The 26,928-nt window shown below is 41.7% G+C and overlaps 1 protein-coding gene across 2 annotated transcripts in view; it reads right to left on the minus strand.

Annotated features, from left to right (window-relative positions):
- fgf14 (fibroblast growth factor 14) overlaps positions 1-26,928 on the minus strand; it is a 330,991-nt gene that overhangs the window by 89,983 nt on the left and 214,080 nt on the right. The window contains exon 1 of one of the 2 annotated variants that reach the window (XM_031805611.1): positions 3,530-5,187. The exons of the other annotated variant lie outside the window; for it this stretch is intronic. Coding sequence (XP_031661471.1) covers positions 3,530-3,722 — 193 coding nt within the window. The 5' untranslated portion in view covers positions 3,723-5,187. Of the gene's footprint in view, positions 1-3,529; positions 5,188-26,928 lie in introns of those variants that run through there. 2 annotated transcript variants of the gene reach the window in all.

The raw sequence follows: 26,928 nt of genomic DNA on the forward strand, positions 1-26,928 counted from the left end.
TTATGCTGTCGCTACGTCTGTGCATGTCTGAATATTGCATCCCAAAATAAACTGGTCACATACAGGACATAACGTTGTAAGGACTGTGTTTGTGCAAAATGTTTGCGTGGAAAAACAGTGTGGCTACCTCAAATGCTGACTGTTGAGTCAATCAAAACTGGACGTTCTAAATAAGCATGATAATGACACCGGTTTTAGCATACGCTAAAGGGACCACTGTAGAATGATCACACCTGTTTGTTGTTACGTGTGAAAAGGTTACGTTTTTAAACTGTTTTAGGTGGCCTAAGTTGATGGAGATTCACCAGGTAAGTTGATGGGAGACTTGTTGGAGATAGAAGTGAACTATCTGCAATGCTCTGCCCATTTCACCTCACTGATACACCCATGTTGCCCACATCTGGTCCAGGGGGAACCATGACATTCAGTATATACATGTGGAAGAGGGACTTACTACTACTAAGATACTGAGAAATGCATGAAGAGGACATAAATGCATAGTCTTTCAGATGCAGACATGGAAGCTGTTGTTCAGTTGTTTTTTTGCCAAACAAAATTTAGTAGAATCCTAAGAATCATCAGAAATTCAGATTAAGGACAATGTTTGTGAAAACATTGCCATAAAAATATTATAAAAGGGTGAATATTCAAACGCTTTTACAAAAAAGGATTACAGCTATACAATCAGTATGTGTGTTGTGGCCAATGCATGAATCCAGGACACATTCGTGTTCACTAGAGCTTGCAACAAAACGTCCAGACAGTCCCTCTCTGTTTTAGTCCAATTTCTTCCATTTGGTGCCTAATGAACACCACCCAGCACTATGCTCCATCCAACAGTGTCAACTGCGCCACAGTAAAGAAAAACCTGGTCTCCTCAATGGAAAACCCACACAGTCTCAGAAAAACGAATCATCTAGGAAAAAGCTCTCCCCTGGAAGCCCTATTTCCAGTGTATCCTCAGCTGTGGAAGCCCTGAAAAAAAGACAACTGCATTGTCCGCTCACGTTATAGTGCCGCGTATGATTGGTGGAGCATTCAGCTTTATTTTGCTAGAAATGTCCTTCCAGAGAGGCCGGTATTGAATTAAGCACACCAAACAAGTCATTACTCTTCCTTTAGTCTGTGTGTGTGTTTGTTTCTGTACATGTCTGCGTGTCTGCATCTGTGTGCATGTGTGTGCATGCATGTGTGTGTGAGAGAGAGAGCACAAGAGTGGGCAGCATTTCCTAGCAGCCCCCTGTGAGCTCTGAAAGCTGTGGTGGTGGTTGAAATCACTCGCTAAAAATTGTCCCCAACAACTCTCATGCGAGTGGGAAATTAATGAGATATCTTCCCACTGGGCCAGTAATCACAAATAACGGCTATGATGAAGATGAGTGACAACCAAGGTTGCATCCCAAATAGCACCCTATTCCCTTTCTAGTGCAAAAAAATTGACAGGGCCCATAAGTAGTGCACAACATAGGGAACAGGGTGCCATTTGGGACGCAGACCCAGTGTTTGCCATGTGGTCTGACTACAACTCTTATCACCCAGCAACTAGAACAAATCATACATTTATGAGTAGCTTTCACCACCACTACATTTAATTCTTATAATGCATTGTGTTACAGCAGAGGACCTGTTTTAGAAAGGCCAAATGCAATGCATCACTTGCCAATACTTATCAGGGCAATGTCACTGTCACACGTGCACACATGAACACACACCCACGCAAACAAATACATACACACACATGCACACACACAAACAGACAGAGGGGCCCTGAGTTGGCAGGTGTGTTGTTGTCAAGGCGTTGTAGGAGTAATTTGTCACGCCGGATAAGCCTGGCATCAGTGTCTTTGACTCTGGAATTTATTAGCGACAGATTGCCCCCGTAAACACCAGTGGCAGGTACCAAGATACACAGCTATGCCACATACCCAAGCCCACAGCGCCTATTATGGTTTTATTAGGCCCCGGCTTCTCTGTTGGTATGATCTAGCATCAAGTCCTGCAACTGCTGGGATCTCTGTCCACAAGCCAGAAGAACTGGGTTATTGGACAGTGCAGGGGGCATCCAGACAGACAGGGACTAGGAATGGAAATATGCTGTCTAGCTGGTTTAATACAGCACTGTTAAGCCTGTGTATTGTATGAGTTTTTGATTTTTTGATCGGAGGATATAAATGAAAGGCAGTGGCCCAGAGGTTCAATACAGTTATGTGAGGAAAGATTAGGTTTGAAAGGCGTAGCCTCTTATCGGGGAACTATTAACCTTTTAGGTCTCACAGCAATTAATTGTATTTGTTGTTCATTCTGGGGATGTGTAAGGCTTTGTTTTATGCACAATGCAGTTCATCAGTTCAGCAGTGTGCATGTAGGAGCTTCAAAGCGGACACGCCAATTCAAGCAAGCCTTGGTGATAGCTCCGTTTTAAAGCAGGGATCATCAACTAGATTCCGCCACAGGACGATTTTTTTCTTGAGCGGATGGTATGAGGGGGCGGAACATACTGACAAATAATTTGTAAATTGCAAATTGACCACAAGAAGCACAAAGAGATATAATATTTCAAAAGTTGCTTACATTTGTATACGATCACGTCTCTCTATTATGCTTGGGAACACTTCGGAACAGATTTTGAAAATAAAAATGTCCTGGTGTTTTTACAGTCTTTTATGTCCAACAATGTTTTAGTTTTTTTTCAGCTCAGAAATTTGGCCTGCGGGCCACCAGTTGGGGAACCCTGTTCTAAAGCATCACACACTGCTCGTCTATTGCCTGTCATCTACCTAAGATTGAATGTAGGCTAAATCGGGGGTAGATGAGTTTTTTCTCCCCTTCTCTCCTTCCTGCCTGTGAGGGACCAACAAACAGACCACTAAAGTCAACCATAAGAACCATGGGATTGGCCGCCACAAGCTACAGCAGGGATCAACTTCAGCCGCAGGACGGGGCTGGAACATAATTACAAATCATTTGTAGACTGCAAATTGACCGCAAGAATATTTCACTAAAACATAATCATTTCAAACCTAGCTTAGATTTGTATACAATCACATATATCTCTATTATGCTTGGGAACACTTGGGAACAGATGTACACATTTAAAATCACTTATGGCGGATTTCCTGGTGTTTTTTAAGAATTTAAGTATATATCTTTTTAGCTCAGAAAACGGGGGGGGGGGGGGGGGGGGGGGGGGGGGGGGGCAAATGACATCACCTGCAGGCCAAGTCCCACACAGGAAGCCAGTTGGGGAACCCTGGGCTATAGCCTACCACGTGTGTTTTCTCCCTTCATTCAACATTTATGGATGATGGGATAGTCAGTGCAAATATGATACTGCAATGGTTTATCTCTGAGTTTAGTGATTTAATGATTTTAAATTAATGTTCATGCACACATTGGTTTGCCTACTTGCCAACGAGTGGTTACCCAAATTAATGATGTGTATAAAAAGGTTGACTTTACAGCACAATGCGTTACCCACATAAGTCACAAAAGACACCTCACAAACACGGGGACACACAACTTCTCACACCTTGTCTCCGTAGTCTCCTCTTCTTCAGGCCGAAGATACGCACTTTGGAGAAGATGTCGACCAGGTTTCCATTGCAGAGCCCCTTGTTCTTACTGGGGCTCTTCCTCCGCCTGTTTGGGGGTGGTCGGTCTACATGCTGCTCCCGTGCCTCCCTCTTCTTCCGGATCAGACCGCTGGCAATAGCGGCTGCCATGGCTCAATGTCTCACTGCTGCTCAGGTCCGGTCCGCACTCCGTCCGCACACGGAGCACAGACCACATAAACAACCGCCTCTAGTCGCTCGCAGCACGGTCACAGTCCCATATTGGCGGCTAGACGGTCCGTGGTGTAGAATCAGGTATATTTAAATAGTAGTCTACTTTTTGATAACTGCCTTTAGTGTACAGACACTACATTTTAGTGCTTATGAAACATTGCGTTATCATTAATTGTACGGTTCGTGAGAATCATGAAACTGTTGTCATAAAATTATTTCATTCCATATTTTCATCAGGAGTCTAGCTGGTGAAATTGCTTGGCAAAAACTCACCCCAAACGAGATTGCTCAACAGTCATATCTGCGTATTGATTTTCGATTTATTGGGTGACATTTTCACGTCCATCCCCTGCTAAATGTCCAGTGTGTGTTGTAGCCTCCCCTTCCCACACTCCCGTCTCTTCTTCTCCTTTTGTCTTCCTTCCCTCCTCTCGTCCTGGAGACCGGTGCAGGATTCAGAACTCAGCACGCTGGACAGCGGTGGCCACGCTGTGTTGAGTGTGTGTGCGCGCGTGTTCCGCCAGCCGGCCAAACAAACAAACAAAAGCGCTTTTCTGGGTGATTATCACCGTCGGACGACGGGCACTCACTCGCCAGGGTACAGCTTAGGATAACACGACGTTTACGCAGAAATATTAGCCAAGCTGACCATTCAATACGCAACACTGCTCCTGAAATGGCCATTCATCTTGGAGAGTCAAATATTAACCAATACATGTCAGTAGGATAAATACGACATCAACATCAAAGTAATACGTAAATATCAAACGTGGCTATATCTAGGCCTATTGAATAGCAATATAGGCTATACCTATCCGACCGCATGGCTGCATGATGCGTTTTCACGTCTTCTCTTTGTATAGTCCACTTCTCTTCACATCTGAGCTGTCATTGTAGATTGGTATTGTGGTCCAAGAGAAACACACACACAACATGGGCGATTGTACACCGATTGGAGAGAGAAGAAAATGTAGGCTAACCTAAGCTTAACCGGGTCCTGTGCGGATGACGTCTGGGCGGTGTGACAACTGCATACAAATAGATAAACTTACGCTGCCGGATGCGGAGGAGACAATACGGCTGTGGGGAATTTCATATTAAACCCACCGTTCGTTGGAGAGACAGCAATCAGGTGCGTAATCGAAAAGACAGGATAGGAGACCCCGCATGGAAACACATAGGCTATCTATAGGCACCATTGCACACGCACACCTCTCCCGCGCAAAAGCGCATTTGGCATCAATCCCGCGCTGTAAGAAAAACGATGAAGGGTGACTCTTGTTTCCGTCTATAGATCAACCCATCTTCCACATCAACAAGTCTTAGCCACTCACCCTCTCCTTTGCACTCGCCTCGGAGAGGAAAGAGGAGAATACCCTCCCTCCCTCTCGTTCGACCTCAAGTCCCTCACTCCAGGCGTTGCTATGAGCCGGTAGTGAGATTTGACACATAAAGGCGGCTTCAGCTGTGCAATAACTGACGCCCGGCTCCGAACAGGCTCGCAACTAAATTGCAATGGGCATTTAATAGGCTCGTTACAAATATGGCTGAAAACACATGTATTTGTATATGTTTTAATGTGTATGGGACCGTCCACAATTGCATGTATCAATGTAGGCATTTATTGCCCGGTAGTCTACGTATGACCCTGGTCAGGTAGCCTATTGGAAAAGAGTAAACCATGCATCAAAATGTAGGCTTTTGAACTCCTCGCTAATCAAATTAAATAAAAGTGTGTGCTTCAAGTGCTTAAGCAGAAGGAATAGTGTAACTGCAAAAACATAGGGTGGCAGGTAGCCTAGCGGTTAAGGGCGTTGGGCCATTAACCGAAATCCCCGAGCTGACTAGTTGAAAAATCTTCGAAGTGTCCTTGAGCATGGCACTTAACCCTACAAATCGGTCATGTAAGTCGCTCTGGATAAGAGCATCCGCTAAATGACTAAAATGTCAATAAAACCTGCAACTCGAGCGGGCTAACATGCATGACTATCGCCATTTAATCTCACAATAATATCACTCTATCTCTCAATCACTTTCGAGCTCATTCATTTCAGCGCCGCGTTCCTTTGCCACACACACACACACACACACACACACACACACACACACACACACACACACACACACACACACACACACACACACACACACACACACACACACACACACACACACACACACACACACACAACCACACACACACACACACACACACACACACACACACACCCCACTGGGCACACACTGGTTGAATCAACGTTGTTTCCACGTCATGTCATTGAAATTACGTTGGATTACGTGGAATAGATTTCTATGCCCAGTTTGAGGGCGCACAGTGCTAATTCCTGGACAAATCGTAGAGCAAACCATAGGCTACACAAAAAACATTGACATATTCAGCAGAGACACTTCAGAAACTTCAACATATGCTGGATTGGTGGTTCCAATACTACAAAATAACACCATAAATCATTAGATATTTCTCTGTTAGATGGATATCATTTCCAGAGACAACAATCACAGATATAAATTAAAAAGCAAGAGAGCCATCTGCCGTTTGTCGCCGCAATTAATTAAACAAGTAGGAACATTTGGGGACAGTGGCATCAGGCTACAGGCTACACTCTCTTTCCCCACACAATGGAGCATCCACTTGTTGATGTCAAGGCATACCGGGCTGAGATGCATTGCCAAATGGCCGGGCCAGGGCTGGATTCGCAAGCATTCCCTTTTTCACGTTGCACCTGGAAACTAAGGGAGCCGGTCAGAGAAATTAATCAGCGATATGAATCTTTTTTTTTTTATCACTGCGTCATTTTAGGGCCTACTAATGAATGTTTTAGCCAGGGGTAGATATTCTGGATGATTAAAGAGTGAGGGGGCATGCCGCATGCAATCCCTATTTATATTCAGAGGGAAAACCATCTAACCTTATTAAATCTAATGTACAGCGGGGTTCGAAATTATTGACACCCATGATAAAGATCCACAATAATAAGTGCATAAAATACATAATTAAAATACTGGGCTATGTTGTATTCTCCCAAAAATTGGGAAATTATATTATTTTATACTAATACAATTGCTCAAAGAAATATTTTTTTTCTCTAAAAAGGTAGGGGTCAAAATTATTGACACACTAAAGATCCTTATAAATAAACTAGGCCTATTCAAAAGTTTAGTATGTTGTCCCATATTCCTTGCACGCAATGACTTATTCCACATTTTGTTGCAGTACAGCCTGAATTCAAAACTGATTAAATCTATTTTTTGTCTCTCACCCATCTACACACAATACCCCAAATTGATTGAAAATTAAATACAGAAATATCTCATTTACATAGGTATTCACACCCACATAGCCGCTGGATGTAGGGCTGCTTAGGGTGCTGTAGCACCCCCTGAAAAATCAGAATTAAAAAAACAATGTTAATAAAAACAACTGGGAAAAAAAGAAAAAAAGTAGTGCACTGGGCATTTACAAGTCCTTTATTGGTGGACCGATATAACCCTCTGTAGCGTGGCCATGTTTTTATGTTTTAATTTATTTAATTCAAAACTGTAACTAGGCCACTCAGGAACATTCAATGTCATCTTGGTAAGCAACTCCAGTGTATATTTGGCCATGTGTCTAGGTTATTTTCCTGCTGAAATGTTAATTAATTTCCAAGTGTCTGGTGGAAAGTAGACTTACGCAGGTTTTCCTCAAGGATTTTGCCTGGGCTTAGTTCCATACAGTTTCTTTTCATCCAATTACAAACATACCCATAACATGATGCAGCCACCCCTATGCTTGAAAATATGGAGTGGTACTCAGTAATGTGTTGTTTTGGATTTGCCCCAAACATGGCACTTTGTATTCAGGACAACTTTTAATTGCTTTGCCACATTTTGTGCAGAATTACTTTGTTGCAAACAAGATGCATGCTTTGGAATAGTTTTTTTTCTTCTAAAACATGCATCCTTATTCTGCACAGGCTTCCTTCTTTTCACTCTGTCAATTAGGTTAGTATTGTGGCGTAACTACAATGTTGGTGATTCATCCTCAGATTTCTCCTATCACAGCCATTAAACTCTGTAACTGTTTTAAAGTCCCCGTTGGGCTCATGGTGAAATCCCTGACCATTTTCCTTCCTCTCCGGCAACTGAGTTAGGAAGGACACCTGTATCTTTGTAGTGACTAGGCGTATTGATACACCATCCATAGTGTAATTAATAACTTCACCATGCTCAAATGGATATTCAATGTCTGCTTTTTTCATTTTTACACATCTACCAATACGTGCCCTTCTTTGCGAGGCATTCGAAAACTCTCTGGTCTTTGTGGTTGAATCTGTGTTTGAAATTCACTGCTTGACTGAGGGACCTTACAGATAATTTTATGAATGAGATACAGAGATGAGGTCATTCAAAAATCAAAAATCACAAGTCCATTCAACTTATTATGTGATTTGTTAAGCACATTTTTACTCCTGAATTTATTTATGCTTGCAATAAAATAGTTGAATACTTATAAGACATTCCAGCTTTTCATTTTTAATTCATTTGTAAACATTTCTAAAAACATAATTCCACTTTCACATTATGGGGTATTGTGTGTAGGCCAGTGACATGAAGTCTCACTTTAATCTATTTTCAATTCAAGCTCTAACAAAAAAAAACATGTCAAGGGGTGAACATACCTTCTGAAGGCACTGTACATCAAGCTTATGACTCTACAAACTTGTTTGATGTATTTACATTTTGTTTTGGTTGTGTTTCAGATTATTTTGTGCCCAATAGAAATTAATGGTATATTATGTATGAATGGGAAACATATTGTTTGTGACTCCAAAGTGATTCCAAAATGAAACAATATATTATTTACCATTCATTTCTATTGGGCACAAAAGTATCTGAAACACAACCGAAACGAACAGCAAATGCATCCGACCAGTTTGTAGTCACAAGCTTGATGTAGTCATTGCGTGCTAGGAATATGGGACTAAACGTTTGACTACTTTATTTATAATTATATCTCCTGGTGTCAATAGTTTGGACCCCTACCTTTTTGAGGAAACCAATACCCCTGTGACCGGTCTATATGTGTGGTGTGCCTGTCTTCGCACGTAAATGCTCCTTGGATAGATTGCGCTCAGATGCCGCCGCAGAGACATGCACAGTTGGAGACAATGCAGTTTATGTTGCAGCCAGCAGCGGACACTGTCAGCCCAACAATGACTCTACACGTAGGTACTGACACAGTACACCACCGGCACAGTGCAGTAGCAGTGAGATATGGACAGAGACTGTATGACATGATAGTCTGGCTATAATGTATTACCTGCACTGTAAATCAATGCAATTTGATCAAATGTTTACTAGAACATGACAGGACTATGTTTGCCCTATGTGGAGACAGTCTTTCAAAAATGTTCTTGCACAACGAATGAATTGCTATTTCTGTATGAGGCTGCATGTACATTCTTGTCTTTACCCAATGCCATCATTACATGGCAACATGAACAGATAAATGATCCAATTGCAAATCATATTTGCTGCACTGTTATTTCCCACAGTCAATACATGGACATAATATCAAATCAGCCTCATCCCCGAAGCGAGGAGAATTACATGACAAAACAATATGTATCCAGCTGCTTGCTGAGAGGAACACATTACGTATGAGAGATTACAGTAGCATGTTCAATGAGCTACAAAACATACCCATAAAAACTATTGCTACAGCAATAGAAATATTACAATGAGCATGATGCTGCAGTATGTTGTGTCCTCATCTGCCTCAGCCAATGCTTTACTGCTCAGTCTCTAGCAGGGCTGAAGCATATAGGGAGTATATGGGGGACGCAGACTGGATTAGACTACTGCTTTACCAGAAATATGCCACTGGGGGAGTAGTGCTGAGAGATCAGTGCTTTTTGAGATTGATTTGATGGTTAAAAAAATATTCATGGCTTTCGATGTCGGTTTCTATTCTTTGGGTTGAATGTTGTATCAGAATAAAACAATTAATAAAAGTCCCATGATGGTAGTTTCTGCCCATTTATGCTTATCACTTATTAACAATCATTTATTCACATTATTTTAATGAAATATTTCAGTTGTTTTATTTGATGACTACTATTTCATTCCAAGTCATCATCTCATCTCTATAGAGCTGCTACATATGCTGTCTGACAAAATCACTATTTTGTAGTTCTTCAAAATGAATAAGGCATACTTCGATGACTGCTGAATACCAACTATCAATCACTTCGAACATGTATTTTCAGATAGAGATACCTCGCGAAGCAACAGCTGCGCTCTATACTGAGCATACAAAACATTAGGAACACCTGCTCTTTCCATTACATAAATTGACCAGGTGAATCCAGGTGTAAACTATGATCCCTTATTGATGTCACTTGTTAAATCCACTTCAATCAGTGTAGATGAAGGGGAGGAGACAGGTCAAAGAAGGATTTTTAAGCCTTGAGACAATTTAGACAAGGATTGTGTATGTGTGCCATTCAGAGGGTGAATGGGCAAGACAAAAGTTTTCAGTGCCTTTGAACGAGGTATGATAGTAGGTGCCGGTTTGCTTCCAGAACTGCAACGCTGCTGTGTTTTTCACGTTCAACAGTTATCAAGAAGTGTGTATCAAGAATGGTTCACCACCCAAAGGACATCCAGCCAACATGGCACAACTGTGAGAAGTATTAGAGTCAACATGGGCCAACATCCCTGTGGAATGCTTTCGATACCTTATAGAGTCCATGCCCTGATGAATTGAGTCTACTCAGTGTATATCCCCTCATGAGCACACATTCTTCTGACTCTTCCACAGCAGGCATAAACTAAACAGAGAACAGACAAGTAGCTGCGCAATGGATTATGGTCATTGTAGTTAGTTACCACATTTTATGCTCTAAACTATGTAGAACATTGGCCTTTTGAAAACTGCAACTCTCTACTACATCACACAGTTCAGGCTGGATCTGATTTATCTCTATAGAAACTACAACTCTCTACTACATCATACAGTTCAGGCTGGATCTGATTTATCTCTAGAGAAACTACAACTCTCTACTACATCACACAGTTCAGGCTGGATCTGATTTGTCTCTAGAGAAACTACAACTCTCTACTACATCACACAGTTCAGGCTGGATCTGATTTATCTCTAGAGAAACTACAACTCTCTACTACATCACACAGTTCAGGCTGGATCTGATTTATCTCTAGAGAAACTACAACTCTCTACTACATCACACAGTTCAGGCTGGATCTGATTTGTCTCTAGAGAAACTACAACATCACACAGTTCAGGCTGGATCTGATTTAGAGAAACTCTGCAGTGTGTGCATTAAGCTCTCAGAAAAACCCAAAACAAAATGGGATTCAAATGATTGAACCAACGTAAGTCAATAAGTTGTTTAAGAAACAGAAAATAACCAATATTTTAGTTAATCATTCAGCACTACTCAGGAGTTGACACAGCATGTGGGGATAGATAAGCCTTTCCTTCACCGAGTGGAGACATAAACATATCTAAAACATACATGTAGATAGTCTCCACAGCAGTAATGCAAGCAACAGTTTGAATCCATACAATATATATGTTGAATATGTCTATGCCATGGTGAATGATAAGCTTGGGTAGGATTCTGAACAGGAAATTCAAAATGATATCAAGCTGCATAGCATGTGAGCTACCTTCAGATAGTGCTTGCCAATAAAAAATTGAGCATACCTGCATACCTGTCTAAACCAGATTACCATAGTATATTCAGATACTGATGAGAATTCATTTTGATATTAGACACAGAAACCTTGTTATAAGACATTATAAAAAGCTCATACATGCTCATAACAAGTCATAAAGCATTATACCAGGAATGCTTTAAGTAAATATTTACCAAGCGTTTTCTACACCTTCTGCTGTTCTATTCGTTACTGTCCTGTAGATAGAAAGTTGAGCACATACCTACATGTCTTTTCCTTCGGAAAGTGTGGGACTCCATGGCCAACCCATTCCAACCCCTAGCAGGCTAAGAGCCCTTCTTTACTGCATGGGATCTGACCTGGAATGATTTCTGCCCCATTTATACAGCTTATACTAGGAGATAACGTTGTTAGTGTGAACTGACAGTCCGCCCCAAACTGTTCAAATTAATTTGTCACTTATGCGCTCTTTAAGGTGGGGAAATAAGGAAGAAGAGCAGTTTGTTTTCTGTTGAAAACTGATGTATTGCAACAATACCGACTGAAACTACAGTGGGACTGTCATACTCAACTACACTGTATGACTGAAGTTTCAAAATCCAATCAAATTGACATCAGACACTACTAGGGTACCCAAATCAACTGTGACAACACATAATTGCTAAATCGACAGACGTTCTAAACGTGATGAGAATTGCCCAAAAAAGAAACATCAGAAATAGCAAAGTTGGTGTTGTTAGTATACTAAAACCTGTTACCACCACTGTGGATGTGAGTATCACCCCCCCCTCCTCCCCCTCCCCACGGGAAGAACAATGCACACATTGGGATCTAAGATGCAGGGACGAAAACAAAGAACCAGACAAGAGGAAGACTATAAAGCTAACTGATCCATTAGGGCTGGATTCACTTATCAAATCTCCTTCCTCGGAATTACGTTAGTGCTTACGAGATGTCCTGCGGCAGAGGAACAGAAAATGTCAGCGGATGGGACTTCAATAAACAAGGCTGTAGATTATTCCTATTAATTTGAGTCGCTCCGGGGGCCTCTCTTCGAGTCCCCTCCCTGATGGGGTAAATTGCAAATTGGGAGTCAGAACATTTTCAGGGTCGAGACTGAGATGAGAAAAATGAGAAATGATTTTGCTTAGCAGAGAATTAAGTCATTTCGTTCCCTTCTTTCTATCATTCTTTGCTAAACTGTAGAGTTTAATCTGAGTCTTGAGTCCACCATCCAGTGAGGCAATCAGATGCAGGGCCTTTAAAAATAACTGGCTTAGCCAGCAAAACATGGCCGTTTGTGTGTTTGTGTCCACTTGTGCCCCCGCGTGTGTGTGCCCACATCTGTGTGTGGATGTGTACCTCCTTGCGTGCACGCATGTGTGTGTGTTTTGTTTGAGAAGTCTAATACTCTAAGCTAATCAGGCATTCTAGATGTGGGGGGTTGTACACAGGCAACTTATGAAGAAAATGAAAATGGAGCAAGCTCCTTAAGTGGTGCTTAAATTGAGTAAATTAGTGTATGTGAATGAGGTACTAGGAGGTAGTCCTTAGATTAACTGCATTTTTTCCGTGAGTCCATATTAGTGTTTCATATTGCTGTGTGCAAAATGACATAGAGACTACTTCACCTTCAAAACACAATCTAATCGATATAATGGAATGGACTAATTATTCAGCAATAATACAAATGAGATTGTGGGTAAAAAGTTCTGCGACAATTGATTGCGTTGAAAAAGGAGACCCATATATTAGCCCTAAACTTCAATTCAGAGCCCAATCAAATCACCATCAATTATACAAGAATGCATTTTTGTTGTTGTTTTACAATTGATAATTGAAAAGATTATAACACCTATTTCATTTCCATGGAAATGGGCAATAAAATGATCAAAGTGTATCGTACATAATAGCAAGCGCTACAATGTCTTGCAAAACATTGGGAACGTAACATATTACTGTTACTATACATCCCAATCGGTCTTTATCAAAGCTAGCCTACAAATATCATTCTAATCATCCGCCATACAGCACATCTGAGTTCACACTGCCCGGTTCATTTAAAGTTGATTACAGATATTACACCTCGAAGGGCAAGTCAAGCTAAGAACCCTCAAATACTGACACAAACACTGATTACTCACAAGCTATTCTTCTCATAACTACTTAGAATTCAATGGGTCGCCAAACGGTTGGTTTTCCTATCGGGCGGTAGCCATAAAAGCATTTAAATGCTCATCATGCATTGGCCTTAGGTCATAATAAATATGTCATTGGAGCATATTTGTAGCCACAGAACAATAAGGCTCTCTGTTGTGAGTGTGATGGAGCAACGCCCTTCTGACTGTGATAGGATTAGGGCTGCATCCCAAATGGCAACATATTTTCTATATAGTGCACTACTTTTGACCAGAGCCCCATGGGCCCACTTCATAGGGAATAGAGTGCCATTTCAGACGCAGCCTAGGACGAACCGGAGGTGTCAACAGCCTCCAACCGAGACACTAATGAAACACAATAACCAACGGTGGCCAGAGGGTCCAACCTATAGGCCACAGAACCATTAAATCCTAATTTGCAATCCTCCATTAACGATCAAACCACTGCTAAACTTCTCTTCACATAAAGATGATAGCTGGGGACATGTTTTTATACTGTTACCTGTCCAGCGACTCTGAGAGAGGGGAGAGAGATGGGGGGTGGTAAGATAGGAGAAAGAAAGAGATAGGTGGAAGAGAGAAAGGCAAGAGATAGAGGGTGACAGAGAGAAAGAGGGTGGAGGTTGAAAGAAAGTTGAAAATGGTGGGGGAAAGAGAGGTGGGCGGTAAGAAAGAGAGAGAGATCACACAGAGTTTGACATTCAGTTAAATTGAGAGCAAATCATAAAAACACATCAAGTGCCTAACCAAAACAGATTACCATGGAGACCCTGACTTTGACCAGTGCTCATAATAGGCTGTGACAGTTCTCTCCCTGTGAGTGAAAGGCCAAGTGGATCGATGCATAATCTGTAAATTGTGGCTGTGGGGTTTTGCCATTTAATTAGACTTTTACACGTTCACAGGGAACCTGATTATAAAGGAAGGAAAGAGCACAGCTGTGTAATAATGCCAAAATATTAGTTGGAGGCCTGCAGCAGTGCAGCCTTTACACTTAGTGATTAGTTAAGTGTCATACCTAGAGACTCTTCCCAATCCAACCAATCACATGTCAAGACTCAGACAGGATGTTTGTATCCATGCACGTACAGCGAGAAACTCCACTAACATTTTGATGTTATTCTTTCTCCTTGAATGGAAATAACAGAGACAGAGGGAGATAAATAAAAATGAGAGAGAGCAAGAGAGGCAGAATGATGACTGCAGACAGCTTGCATGCTGGTAACACACATCTTTTGCTCTCTCTTTGACACACACACGCACGCATGCACACACGCTTCCATCCTTTGATCCTATTTGAAGTCTGTAGCAGTGTAGGAACATGCCCTGTCAGCAACACTGCAGAGAGAAGTTCCTAGGAGAAGCCCAGGGCAGCGGGCGAGAATATCAATTAGCCCATACACTACAACCCTCTGGCAGACCTGAACCTGGGGGCGTGTATGTGCGCAAATCCCAGGGTGGCCAAGAGAATCCCAGGCTCACGAAATGCGCTTGTGTTTCTTAAGCCATAAAAGGTCTCATAGAATAGTAATTGAGTTGAAATAAGGTCAGCCTTCGTTTGAGAGAGGTCCATTACCATGCAGAATTATAAGGAGAATTCCAACATTGGAACAACAGGATATGATCTTAGTTTGTGCATGCTCTGTAATACAATAGACACACTGATGAGCGTTAATGCTGAAACATACATCTTGAATAATAAAGAAACAACCTATATTGAACAAACATTTTGCTCCAAGGGTGGTTGAATAGCTTTAAGGTGAGCATAGCCTATACAGGCTTTGTATGCCTCCCCATATTTTATAGTAGAGCAGCAGACATCACAACCTCCTCTGATAACTACCCTTGTGTGTTGATTTCTCCCACACGCTTCACATACATGCCTGACACACACACACACACACACACACACACACACACACACACACACACACACACACATAAGTACGCACACACTCACTCACACACGCACACACGTCTCACACATAGGCCTCTCCTGAACAAGCCCAATGCTATCAAATAGCATCAAACAAACACAGAGCCCGGGAAAGACCTCTAGAGACGGTTACCACTGAGCCTTCAGGAATTCCACCCACCCACACACACAAACACACACACACTGAAGATGCAAACACACACAGACATACTCAGCACGCATACACACTCAGCATTTAGGTATTCAGCATGCTTACACACAAATACATACTAAATAACACACTAAGATGTTGTGGAAAACTGCAAGAGTATGTGATAATGCTTGCATTGCATTATAATGGTTGTTTTATTCGACAGAATAGAGTATTCTGTTAACTATTGAGTGTGTGTTCCACTGAGGATGGGCCTCTATGAGATAGCACTGACAGAGGAGATTTACGATGTCTTTGGGTGATAAAACCTAAAGAGTATTCCAGATAACATGAGGTAATGTTTTTGTGCTATGAAGTACCAGGAACGAGATTAGAACCTTGTTTTAGGGACCAAACTGAATGATAATTTATAGCGAATGTAATCTGGCTAAGGGATACTCCTTTCTCAAGAAAATGTATTTATTTGTGAACAGTTCCTAAGATCTGTGGTTCGTCATGTAGGTTGAGAGGGGTGTATCTTGGCTATAAAAGATCTTTGTACTTTTCTGTTGTGACTTTCAATGGTTCATTAGAGATAGCGCATCATTGAAAGTCAAAGGCTATTGCAAAGCTCTTATTATTATTAAAGATATATTTGAAGTATAACTCTGACTGGTGTGTGAAGTTTGTTTCTCCTCATTTGGTAAATACAGAAATAAGCCAACACAAAGCACACTAAGCACTAAGAAATTCAGCTTGCATGCACCCATACACTGAAGGACACTGCACAGAAACACGCTACCACAGTATCAGCAGATAAAGAGATATTTCCATTAGGATCAGTGTAATATAATGTTACAGTAATAGCCATCCAAAATCTGCTTAGTGCACCACTGTGGATAATCCTCCTGCAGAACTATGTTCAATGACACAGGGCTTAGGTATTGTAAAGGCAGATATATTGTATTAAAATATATTTCTAATAGTTGTGGCGGTCATGAAAGGTCATGCAAAGGTTAATTAAGATTAACACTATCACAATAAATTAATTATTTATTTCAGGCAGGTCTAAAGAAACATTATGATATGAAGAAAATGTATTTCAGAAGAACAGAATATGAGTTGATCCACTCTATGTTATCTGGTTATGCTCCATGCCATAGGCTGAAGGCTTGTTGATTTAGCTGACAAGATATGCTTATAAGTCCTGTGCCATTATTTTATATTGTATGATTTTATAGTAAGAAGAATATACGTGAATTTAGCATATATAAGCGAATATAAGTGAATTCCAGAGCATGAAGTACCTACAGTATGTTGAGCATAAAAGTGATAATTTTAAACAGGTACCTCACCTACAACTTCAGTTGTGAATGATACAAACCGTAGAATATATTAGAAATCAAAACACACAGTATATGGGCTGCATGATGCGACTGTAGGCTATTGTTATAAGGTTACAGTAATAAGCAGCTTTATGATATAGAGCATGTGTAATGGCGCCGGTGGGGATGGCTGCCATTTTATGGGGCTCCTAACCAACCGTGCTATTTTGTAGATTTTTTTGCATTGTTTGTAACTTATTTTAAATATAATGTTGCTGCTACCGTCTGCTATGACCGAAAAGGGTTTCTAGACATCAGAACAGCGATTGCTCACCTCAAACTGTACAAATATTTTTTTCTTTAACAACGCTAAGGATATACTGCTTTCTCGAGACCAGGCCCAAACCACTGTCATTTGCATGATGAAAAGACGGATAAAAGAGGGCGAGTGAGAATACGTAGGCGAGTGAGTAAACTACCACTACCACCCATACTATTGGCCAATGTGCAATCACTGGAAAATAATTTAATAATTTGGATGATCTCCGATTAAGAATATCCTACCAACGGGACATTAAAAACAAATATCTTATGTTTCATCGAGTCGCGGCTGAACGACGACACGGATACTATAGAGCTGGCTGGGTATTCCATGCATCGGAAGGAAAGAGAAGCTACATCTGGTGTCTATTTGTAAATAACAATTGGTGAGCGATTTCTAATATTAAAGAAGTCTCACCTGAGGTAGAGTACCTCATGATAAGCTATAGACCACAATATCTACCAAGAGAGATCTCATCTATATTATTTCTAGCAGTCTATTTACCACCACAAACCGATAATGGCACTATGACCGTAATCAACAAGCTATATAAGGCCATAAGCAAACAAGAAAATGCTCATCCAGAAGCGGTGCTCCTAGTGGCCAGGGGACTTTAATGCAGGCAAACTTAAATCTGTTTTACCAAATTTCTACCAGCATGCCACATGTGCAACCACAGGGAAAAAACTCTAGACCACATTTACTCCACACACAGAGGTGCATACAAAGCTCTCCCTCGACCTCCATTTGGCAAATCTGACCATAATTCTATCCTTCTGATTCCTGCTTACAAGCAAAAACTAAAGCAGGAAATACCAGTGACTCGCTCAATATGGAATTGGTCAGATGACAAGGATGCTACGCTACAGGACTGTTTTGCTAGCACAGACTGGAATATGATACGGGATTCATCCAATGGCATTGAGGAGTATACCACCTCAGTCACCGGCTTCATCAATAAGTGCATTGACGATGTCGTCCCCACAGTGACCATACGTACATATCCCAACCAGAAGCCATCCCCACCGAGCTAAAAGCTAGATCTGCCGCAGGATACTAATCCGGACGCTTATAAGATATCTCTCTATTCCCTCAAACGAACCATCAAACAGGCAAATCGTCAATACGGGTCTAAGAATGTATCCTACTACACCGGCTCTGACGATCGTCGGATGTGGCAGGGCTTGAAAACTATTACAGACTAGAAAGGGAAACCCAGCCATGAGCTGCCCAGCGACACAAGCCTACAAGACAAGCTAAATGCCTTTTATGCTCGCTTCAAGGCAAGCAACACGGAAGCAGGCATGAGAGCACCAGCTGTTTCGGATGACTGTGTGATCACGCTATCGGTAGCCGATGTGAGCAAGACCTTTAAACAGGTCAACATTCACAAAGCCGCAGGGCCAGACGGATTACCAGGACGTGTACTCAAAGCATGAGAGGACCAACTGACAAGTGTCTTCACTGACATTTTCAACCTCTCCCTGACCGAGTCTGTAATACCTACATTTTTCAAGCAGACCACAATAGTCCCTGTGCCCAAGGAAGCGAAGGTAACCTGCTTAAATGCCCGTAGCACTCACGTCGGTAGCCATAAAGTGCTTTGAAAGGCTGGTCATGGCTTACATCAACACCATCATCTCTGAAACCCAAGACCAACTCCAATTCACATACCACCCCAACAGATCCAGAAATGACAAAATCTCAATCACACTCCACACTGCCCTTTCCCACCTGGACAAAAGGAACACCTATGTGAGAATGCTGTTCATTGACTACAGCTCAGCGTTCAACACCATAGTGCCCACAAAACTCATCACTAAGCTAAGGAACATGGGACTAAACACCTCCCTAAGCACTTGGATGCTTGACTTCCGGACAGGCCGCCCCCAGGTGGTAAGGGTAGGCAACAACACAGCTGCCACGCTGATCCTCATGGGGTGCAAGCTTAGTCTCCTCCTGTGCTCCCTGTTCACCCACGACTGCATGGCCAAACACGACTCCAACACCATCATTAAGTTAGCTGACGACACAACAGTTGTGGGCCTGATCACCAGCAACAATGAGACAGCCTATAGGGAGGAGGTGCCAGGACAACAACCTCTCCCTCAATGTGAGCAAGACAAATGAGCAGATCGTGAACTACAGGAAAAGGTGGGCCGAACAGGCCTCCATTAACATTGACGGGGCTGTAGTGGAGCGGGTTTAGAGTTTCAAGTTCCTTGGTGTCCACATCACCAACTAAATATCCTGTTCCAAACACACCAGGACAGTTGTGAAGAGGGCACAACAAAACCTTTTCTCCCTTAGGAGAATGAAAAGATTTGTCATGGGTACCCAGATCCTGAAAAAGTTCTACAGCTGCACCATTGAGAGCATCCTGACCGGTTGCATCACCACCTGGTATGGCAACTGCTCGGCATCTGACCGTAAGGCACTACAGAGGGTAGTGAGTACAACCCAGTACATCACTGGGGCCAAGCTTCCTACCATCCAGGACCTATATACTAGGCAGTGCCAAAAAAGACTCTAGTCACCCAAGTCATAGACTGTTCTCTCCGCTCCCGCACGGCAAGCGGTTCCGGAGCGCCAAGTCTAGGACCAAAAGGCTCCTTAACAGCTTCTACCCCAAAGCCATAAGACTGCTGAACAATAAATTGACGCCCCCCCCCTTTGTACACTGCTGCTACTCACTGTTTATCATCTATGCATAGTCCTTTCACCCCTACCTACATGTACAAAATAACTAGACTAACCTGTATCCTGCACATTGACTCGGTACTAGTACCCCCTGTATATAGCCTCGTTATTGTTATTTTTATTGTGTATATACTTTTTATTTATTTTGTACTATTTTCACTTTAGTTTATTATGGAAATATTTTCTTAACTCTATTTCTTGAACTGCATTGTTGGTTAAGGGCTTGTAAGTAAGCATTTCACTGTAAGGTTGTATTTCACCTGTTGTGACAAATAACATTTTATTTTATTTGATGATTTGAGAAAGTTGCGAAGAAAAGCTTGCGCTCTGCCTCAGGCTGCACACACAGTTCTATCATCAAGTGAACATGCTTTCACCCATCAGGCTATACTCAATTTAAGCCTGTCTTTACTAATATGTCAAATTAGTTTCAAATTAGAATGGCCCATTATCAAATGGGAAGGAACAACGGCAGGGGAAAAATACATGTCATCCATATGCACTCTAACAGCGAATGGAGGCCACTTTCCAGGTGGTTAGATTTTCAATCATGCTGGGCTATTCCGGTTATTTCACTCCTTGCATCAACCACTGTTTAGGAGCATGCAGCCATTCCCTGCATGAAGGGTGATATTTCACTGAAACACTGTATGCCATGGGCTCTCCAACCCAGTTTCTGCAGCCACCAAGTACTTAATTTGGGAAACAAAGTGAAATCGATAGTAACATGTTTTCACAATGAAACATATGTCATTAAACTGTCAGCCCCTATTTCTGCATGCTCGAGAAAGGAAGGAGAGAAAGAAGGAGATGGAAAAGCAAGGTGGTGAGATATTCTGTAGCTAAACATAATGTGTCAGCCTATTCATTATAAAAATATAAAAAATGCAATTTTACTAGGCTATTCAAAATCAAATACAAATTCACTATATTTGCAGGCTAACTCTGGAAGACGCCCTGCACAATCAATGAACCAATCACCTAGGCCTATATGTTCTCTCCCAGACTCATGGATACAATGTTTGGAGCTTAGCATAAGGTAACCAGTCCATCCATTATGCATAACAATCCAGTCGACACAGGTGATTACAAGAATTTGTTTCATTTTGGAGTAGGCCAATAGGCTAGAACAATTATTCACCAAAGTCTTAAATACTTTTAAAAAATGTTTTTCTGCTGTGCATAATATGCGGTAAGTTATGGTTTGTATAATGGCACAATCATTATTTTGATTCAGTTTTTCTTCAGGCTTGGGCTCATATCCACTACATGACCAAAGGTACAGTTGAAGTCGGATGTTTACATACACTTAGGTTGGAATCATTAAAACTCGTTTTCCAATTTCTTGTTAACAAACTATAGTTTTGGCAAGTCAGTTAGGACATCTACTTTGTGCATGACACAAGTATTTTTCCAACAATTGTTTATTTCACTTATAATTCACTGTATCACATTTCCAGTGGATCTGAAGTTTACATACACTAAGTTGAATACGCCTTTAAACAGCTTGGAAAATTCCAGAAAATGACGTCATGACTTTAGGAGCTTCTGAGAGTCAATTGGAGGTGTACCTGTGGATCTATTTCAAGGCCTACCTTCAAACTCAGTGCCTCTTTGCTTGACATAATGGGAAAATCAAAAGAAATCAGCCAAGACCTCAGAAAAAGAATTGTAGACCTCCACAAGTCTGGTTCATCCTTGGGAGCAATTTCCAAACGCCTGAAGGTACCACGTTCATCTGTACAAACAATAGAACGCAAGTAAAAACACAATGGGACCACACAGCCATCATACTGCTCAGTAAGGAGATGCGTTCTGTCTCCTAGAGATGAACGTACTTTGGTGAGAAAAGTGCAAATCAATCCCAGAACAACAGCAAAGGACCTTGTGAAGATGCTGGAGGCAACAGGTACAGAAGTATCTATATCCACAGTAAAATGGGTCCTATATCGACATAACCTGAAAGACGGCTCAGCAAGGAAGAAGCCACTGCTCCAAAACAGGCATAAAAAGCCAGACTACGGTACGCAACTGCACATGGGGACAAAGATCATACTTTTTGGAGAAATTGTCCTCTGGTCTGATGAAACAAAAATAGAACTGTTTGGCCATAAGGACCATTGTTATGTTTGGAGGAAAAAGGGGGAGGCTTGCAAGCCGAAGAACACCATACCAACCGTGAAGTACTGGGGTGGTAGCATCATGTTGTGGAGGTGCTTTGCTGCAGGAGAGACTGGTGCCCACAAAATAGATGGCATCGTGAAGGAGGAAAATTATGTGGATATATTGAAGCAACATCTCAAGACATCAGTCAGGAAGTTAAAGCTTGGTCACAAATGGGTCTTCCAAATTGACAATGACCCCAAGCATACTTCCAAAGTTGTGGAAAAATGTCTTAATAATAATCTTAGAACTACCCATCCCGGATCCGGTATATTTGTCATCAGCAACCGAATAGCATAGCGCAACAGTCAAAAAATATTACTAGAAAATATTAATATTCATGAAATCACAAGTGAAATATAGCGAAACACAGCTTAGCCTTTTGTTAATCACCCTGTCGTCTCAGATTTAGAAATTATGCTTTACAGCAAAAGCAATACAAGCGTTTGTGTCAGTTTATCGATAGCCTACCATAGCATTATGTACACTTAGCATCAGGAAGCTTGGTCACGAAAATCAGAAAAGCAATCAAATTAACCGGTTACCTTTGATGATCTTCGGATGTTTTCACTCACGAGACTCCCAGTTAGACAGCAAATGTTCCTTTTGTTCCGTAAAGATATTTTTTATATCGAAATATCTCCGTTAGTTTGGTGCGTTATGCCCAGGAATCCACTGGAAATAGCGGTCATGACAACGCAGACAAATATTCCAAATTATATCCATAATGTCGACAGAAACATGGCAAACGTTTTTTTATAATCAATCCTCAAGGTGTTTTTCAAATATCTATTAGATAATATATCAACCGGGACAGTTGGCTTTTCACTAGGACCGGCAGGAACAATGGCCGCCTCTCACTTTTGCGCAAAAATCACTCTGAGAGCCCCCACCTGACCACTTACGTAATGTGGTCGTTCATGCTCATTCTTCAAAAATAAAGGCTTGAAACTATGTCTAAAGGCTGTAGACACCTTAGGGAAACCATAGAAAAAGGAATCTGGTTGATATCCCTTTCAATGGTCAATAGGGATGCATAGGAACACAGAGGTTTCATAATAAGAGTCACTTCCTGATTGGATTTTTCTCAGGCTTTCGCCTGCAATATCAGTTCTGTTTTACTCACAGACAATATTTTTACAGTTTTGGAAACTTTAGAGTGTTTTCTATCCTGATCTGTCAATTATATGCATATTCTAGCATCTGGTCCTGAGAAATAGGCTGTTTACTTTGGGAACATTATTTTTCCAAACATAAAAATAGTGCCCCCTAGCTTCAAGAGGGACAACAAAGTCAAGGTATTGGAGTGGCCATCACAAAGCCCTGACCTCAATCCTACAGAACATATGTGGACAGAACTGAAAAAGCGGGTGCGAGCATCGAGGCCTACAAACCTGACTCACTTACACCAGCTCTGTCTGGAGGAATGGGCCAAAATTCACCCAACTTATTGTAGGAAGCTTATGTTTGACCCAAGTTAAACAATTTCAAGGCAATGCTACCAAATACTAATTGACTGTATGTAAACTTCTGACCCACTGGGAATGTGATGAAAGACATAAAAGCTGAAATAAATAATTGTCTCTACTATTTTTCTGATATATTTCACATTCTTAAAATAAAGTGGTGATCCTAACTGACCTAAGACAGGGGCTTTTTACTTGGATTAAATGTGAAAAACTGAGTTTAAATGTATTTGGCTAAGCTGTATGTAAACTCCTGATTTCAACTGTATGTGTACACATGCCTGTCGAACATCTGATTCCAAATTCATGGGCATTAATTAAGTGATAATGCCCGAGAAGCCAGTGTTTGGAGGATATATTAGCATGGATGTTGTTAGGCCCGAGAGGAAGTGCCAATATATCCTCCAAACACCGGCTTCGCGGGCATTATCACTTTTATACAATATGTTACCAACACATTCAAATAATGAATGACAAATAATGAATGACATTAAAAATGTTATTTTGAAGAATTTATTCATACTATTTAATCCTTCCACAAGATATAGTTCCGACACAAATCTAGGGGTTTTACCCAAGCCAGCTGGTCATTGATTCTATCGGTTCGGTTGCCAGGGACACGACCCAGTCGTTCAGTATTTTTGTTTTGTATTTATGGACGCGACCCAGTCGTTTGTTCTAAATGTTCCATTGCCATACTGGCTGGCAACGTTCGTATCGATTGGTTGCTAGCTAGCCAACTATGGCTAACTTACTTATGGTCACGTCAAACAGTGCAGCCAGAATAACAACAGTAGCTGCATTTGAATTGGTTTAAGCTGTTTTCTAGTGACATTTATTTGGATAAATCCATAACAATGAGCTAAAGACGCACAATTACACCTGGAATAAAAAATGTGCTCTCTCCTTAGGACACTGTTGTTCAGAGCAGTTAGCCAACAACACAGCTAACACAATCACTTTAAACTCAAGCTGGAAAGACTGACAATTAGCGGCACTTCATTTAGTTTAATCCTTTTTGAATTGACATTTCTTTGTATATATCCATAAAAATGATGCCAGCTGATTCATGATTTCAACTGGCTGAGAAACGCGGCCTGCCTGTCTGTCTCGTCCCGACTCTTGACACATTCATTACTATGGGACAGCTGGAGATAAGAATTTGAATATTGAAACAATGTTGCAAATGTCGGAGAGACAGACATCAAGGTTTATACAAATCTCCACTGTTGAAAACTAAATGTTAGTCTAAAAGAAATGTGAGATAATGTCTAAATGTTTTTTAGAGTGGAGATCAAGGTTATTAATTGGCTTTCTGGGCTGATGAAACAGTGGATTGCGCAGTCAGATAGAACAGAGTAAATAGGCATTTTAACCTCATAGACGCTGGTAACTTGTGGAATAGACACCGGCTGGAATGCGGTTTTAATCAATCAGCATTAGACCCATCCATTGTATAATATGGAGTTGGAACACCCTTTACTGCTATAATAGTCTCCACTCTTATGGGATGGCTTTCCACTAGATGTTGGAACATTGTTGCAGGGACTTGCTGTAACGATGTGCGCTAAGAGTTGGGAAACAAATTCAGGGAGTGAGTGATTTAATCAATAAACCAAACATAAAAACAAAACAAGAAACACGACCAACGCACAGACAGGAAACTGAAACAGAAACAATGACGCCTGGAGAAGGAACCAAAGGGAGTGACATATATAGGGAAGGTAATCAGGGAAGTGTTGGAGTCCAGGTGAGTCTGACGACATGCAGGTGCGCATAACGATGGTGAAGGGTGTGCGCCATAACGAGCAGCCTGGTGACCTAGAGGCTGGAGAGGGAGCACACAAAACACTTGCTTCCATTCAGCCACAAAAACATTAGTGAGGTCGGGCACTGATGTTGGGTGATTAGGCCTGGCTCGCAGTCGGCCTTCCAATTCATCCCAAAGGTGTTCGATGGGGATGATGTCAGGGCTCTGTGCATGCCAGACAAGCTCTTCCACACCGATCTCGACAAACCATTTCTGTATGGACCTCGCTTTGTGCATGGGGGCATTGTCATGCTGAAACAGGACAGGGCTTTTCCCAAACTGTTGCCACAAAGTTGGAAGCACAGAATAATTTAGAATGTCATTGTATGCTGTAGCGTTAAGATTTTCCTTCATTGGAACTAATGGGGATTGCCCAAACCATGAACAATAGCCCCAGACCATTATTCCTCCTCCACCAAACTTTACAGTTGTCACTATGCATTGGGGCAAACAGCATTCTCCTGGCATCAGCCATATCCAGATTCCTTCGTCGGACTGCCAGATGGTGAAGTGTGATTCATCATCCCAGAGAACACATTTCCAATGCTCCAGAGTCCAATGGTGACGAGCTTTACACCACTCCAGCCGACACTTGGCATTGCACATGGTGATCTTAGGCTTGTGTGTGGCTGCTGGGCCATGGAAACCCATTTCATGAAGCCCCCGACAGTTGTTGTGCTGACGTTGCTTCCAGAAGCAGTTTTGAAATCGTTAGTGAATGTTGCAATTGAGGACAGGCAATTTTTACACACTACGCGCTTCAGCATGTGGCGGTCCCGGTCTGTGAGCTTATATCGCCTACCCCTTCGTGGCTGAGCCGTTGCTCCTAGATGTTTCCACTTCAAACTAACACCACTTACAGTTGACTGGCGCAGCTCTAGCAGGGCAGACATTGGAAGAACTGACTTAGGTATCATCCTATGACGGTGCCACATTGAAAGTCAGCTCTTCAGGAAGGCCATTCTACAGCCAGTGTTTGTCTATGGGGATTGCATGGCTGTGTGCTCGATTTTAAACACCTGTCAGCAATGAGTGTGGTTAAAAATAGCAGAATCCACAAATTTGAAGGGGTGTCCACTTACTTTTTTATATGTAGTGTATATAAAGGTAATTTGAACCATCAAGGTATCCTCACCTAAGAAAACGCAGTCCATTTCACTGTGTTAGGCTTTGAAACAACATCCACTACAACCATGTTTTCCACTCAGTGTCAACCTGTTGTTGAACTTCTTTCTTCAAATGTATCAATCACGATGAGGGGAGTTTTAAAAGCACCATACTGTGTTGATGTGTTTGATGTGATTTTCGATTGCTTTTGCATTGATGTCAGAGTGGTTAGAGGGACAATAGAGCCCTGTTTACCAGGACATTAGAAACTTGATGGTTGTTAGTGAGTTGGGTACTACCAAATCATGACCAGAATGCTTA

Source organism: Oncorhynchus kisutch, linkage group LG26 (assembly GCF_002021735.2).
Source record: "Oncorhynchus kisutch isolate 150728-3 linkage group LG26, Okis_V2, whole genome shotgun sequence".
NCBI lineage: Eukaryota > Metazoa > Chordata > Actinopteri > Salmoniformes > Salmonidae > Oncorhynchus > Oncorhynchus kisutch.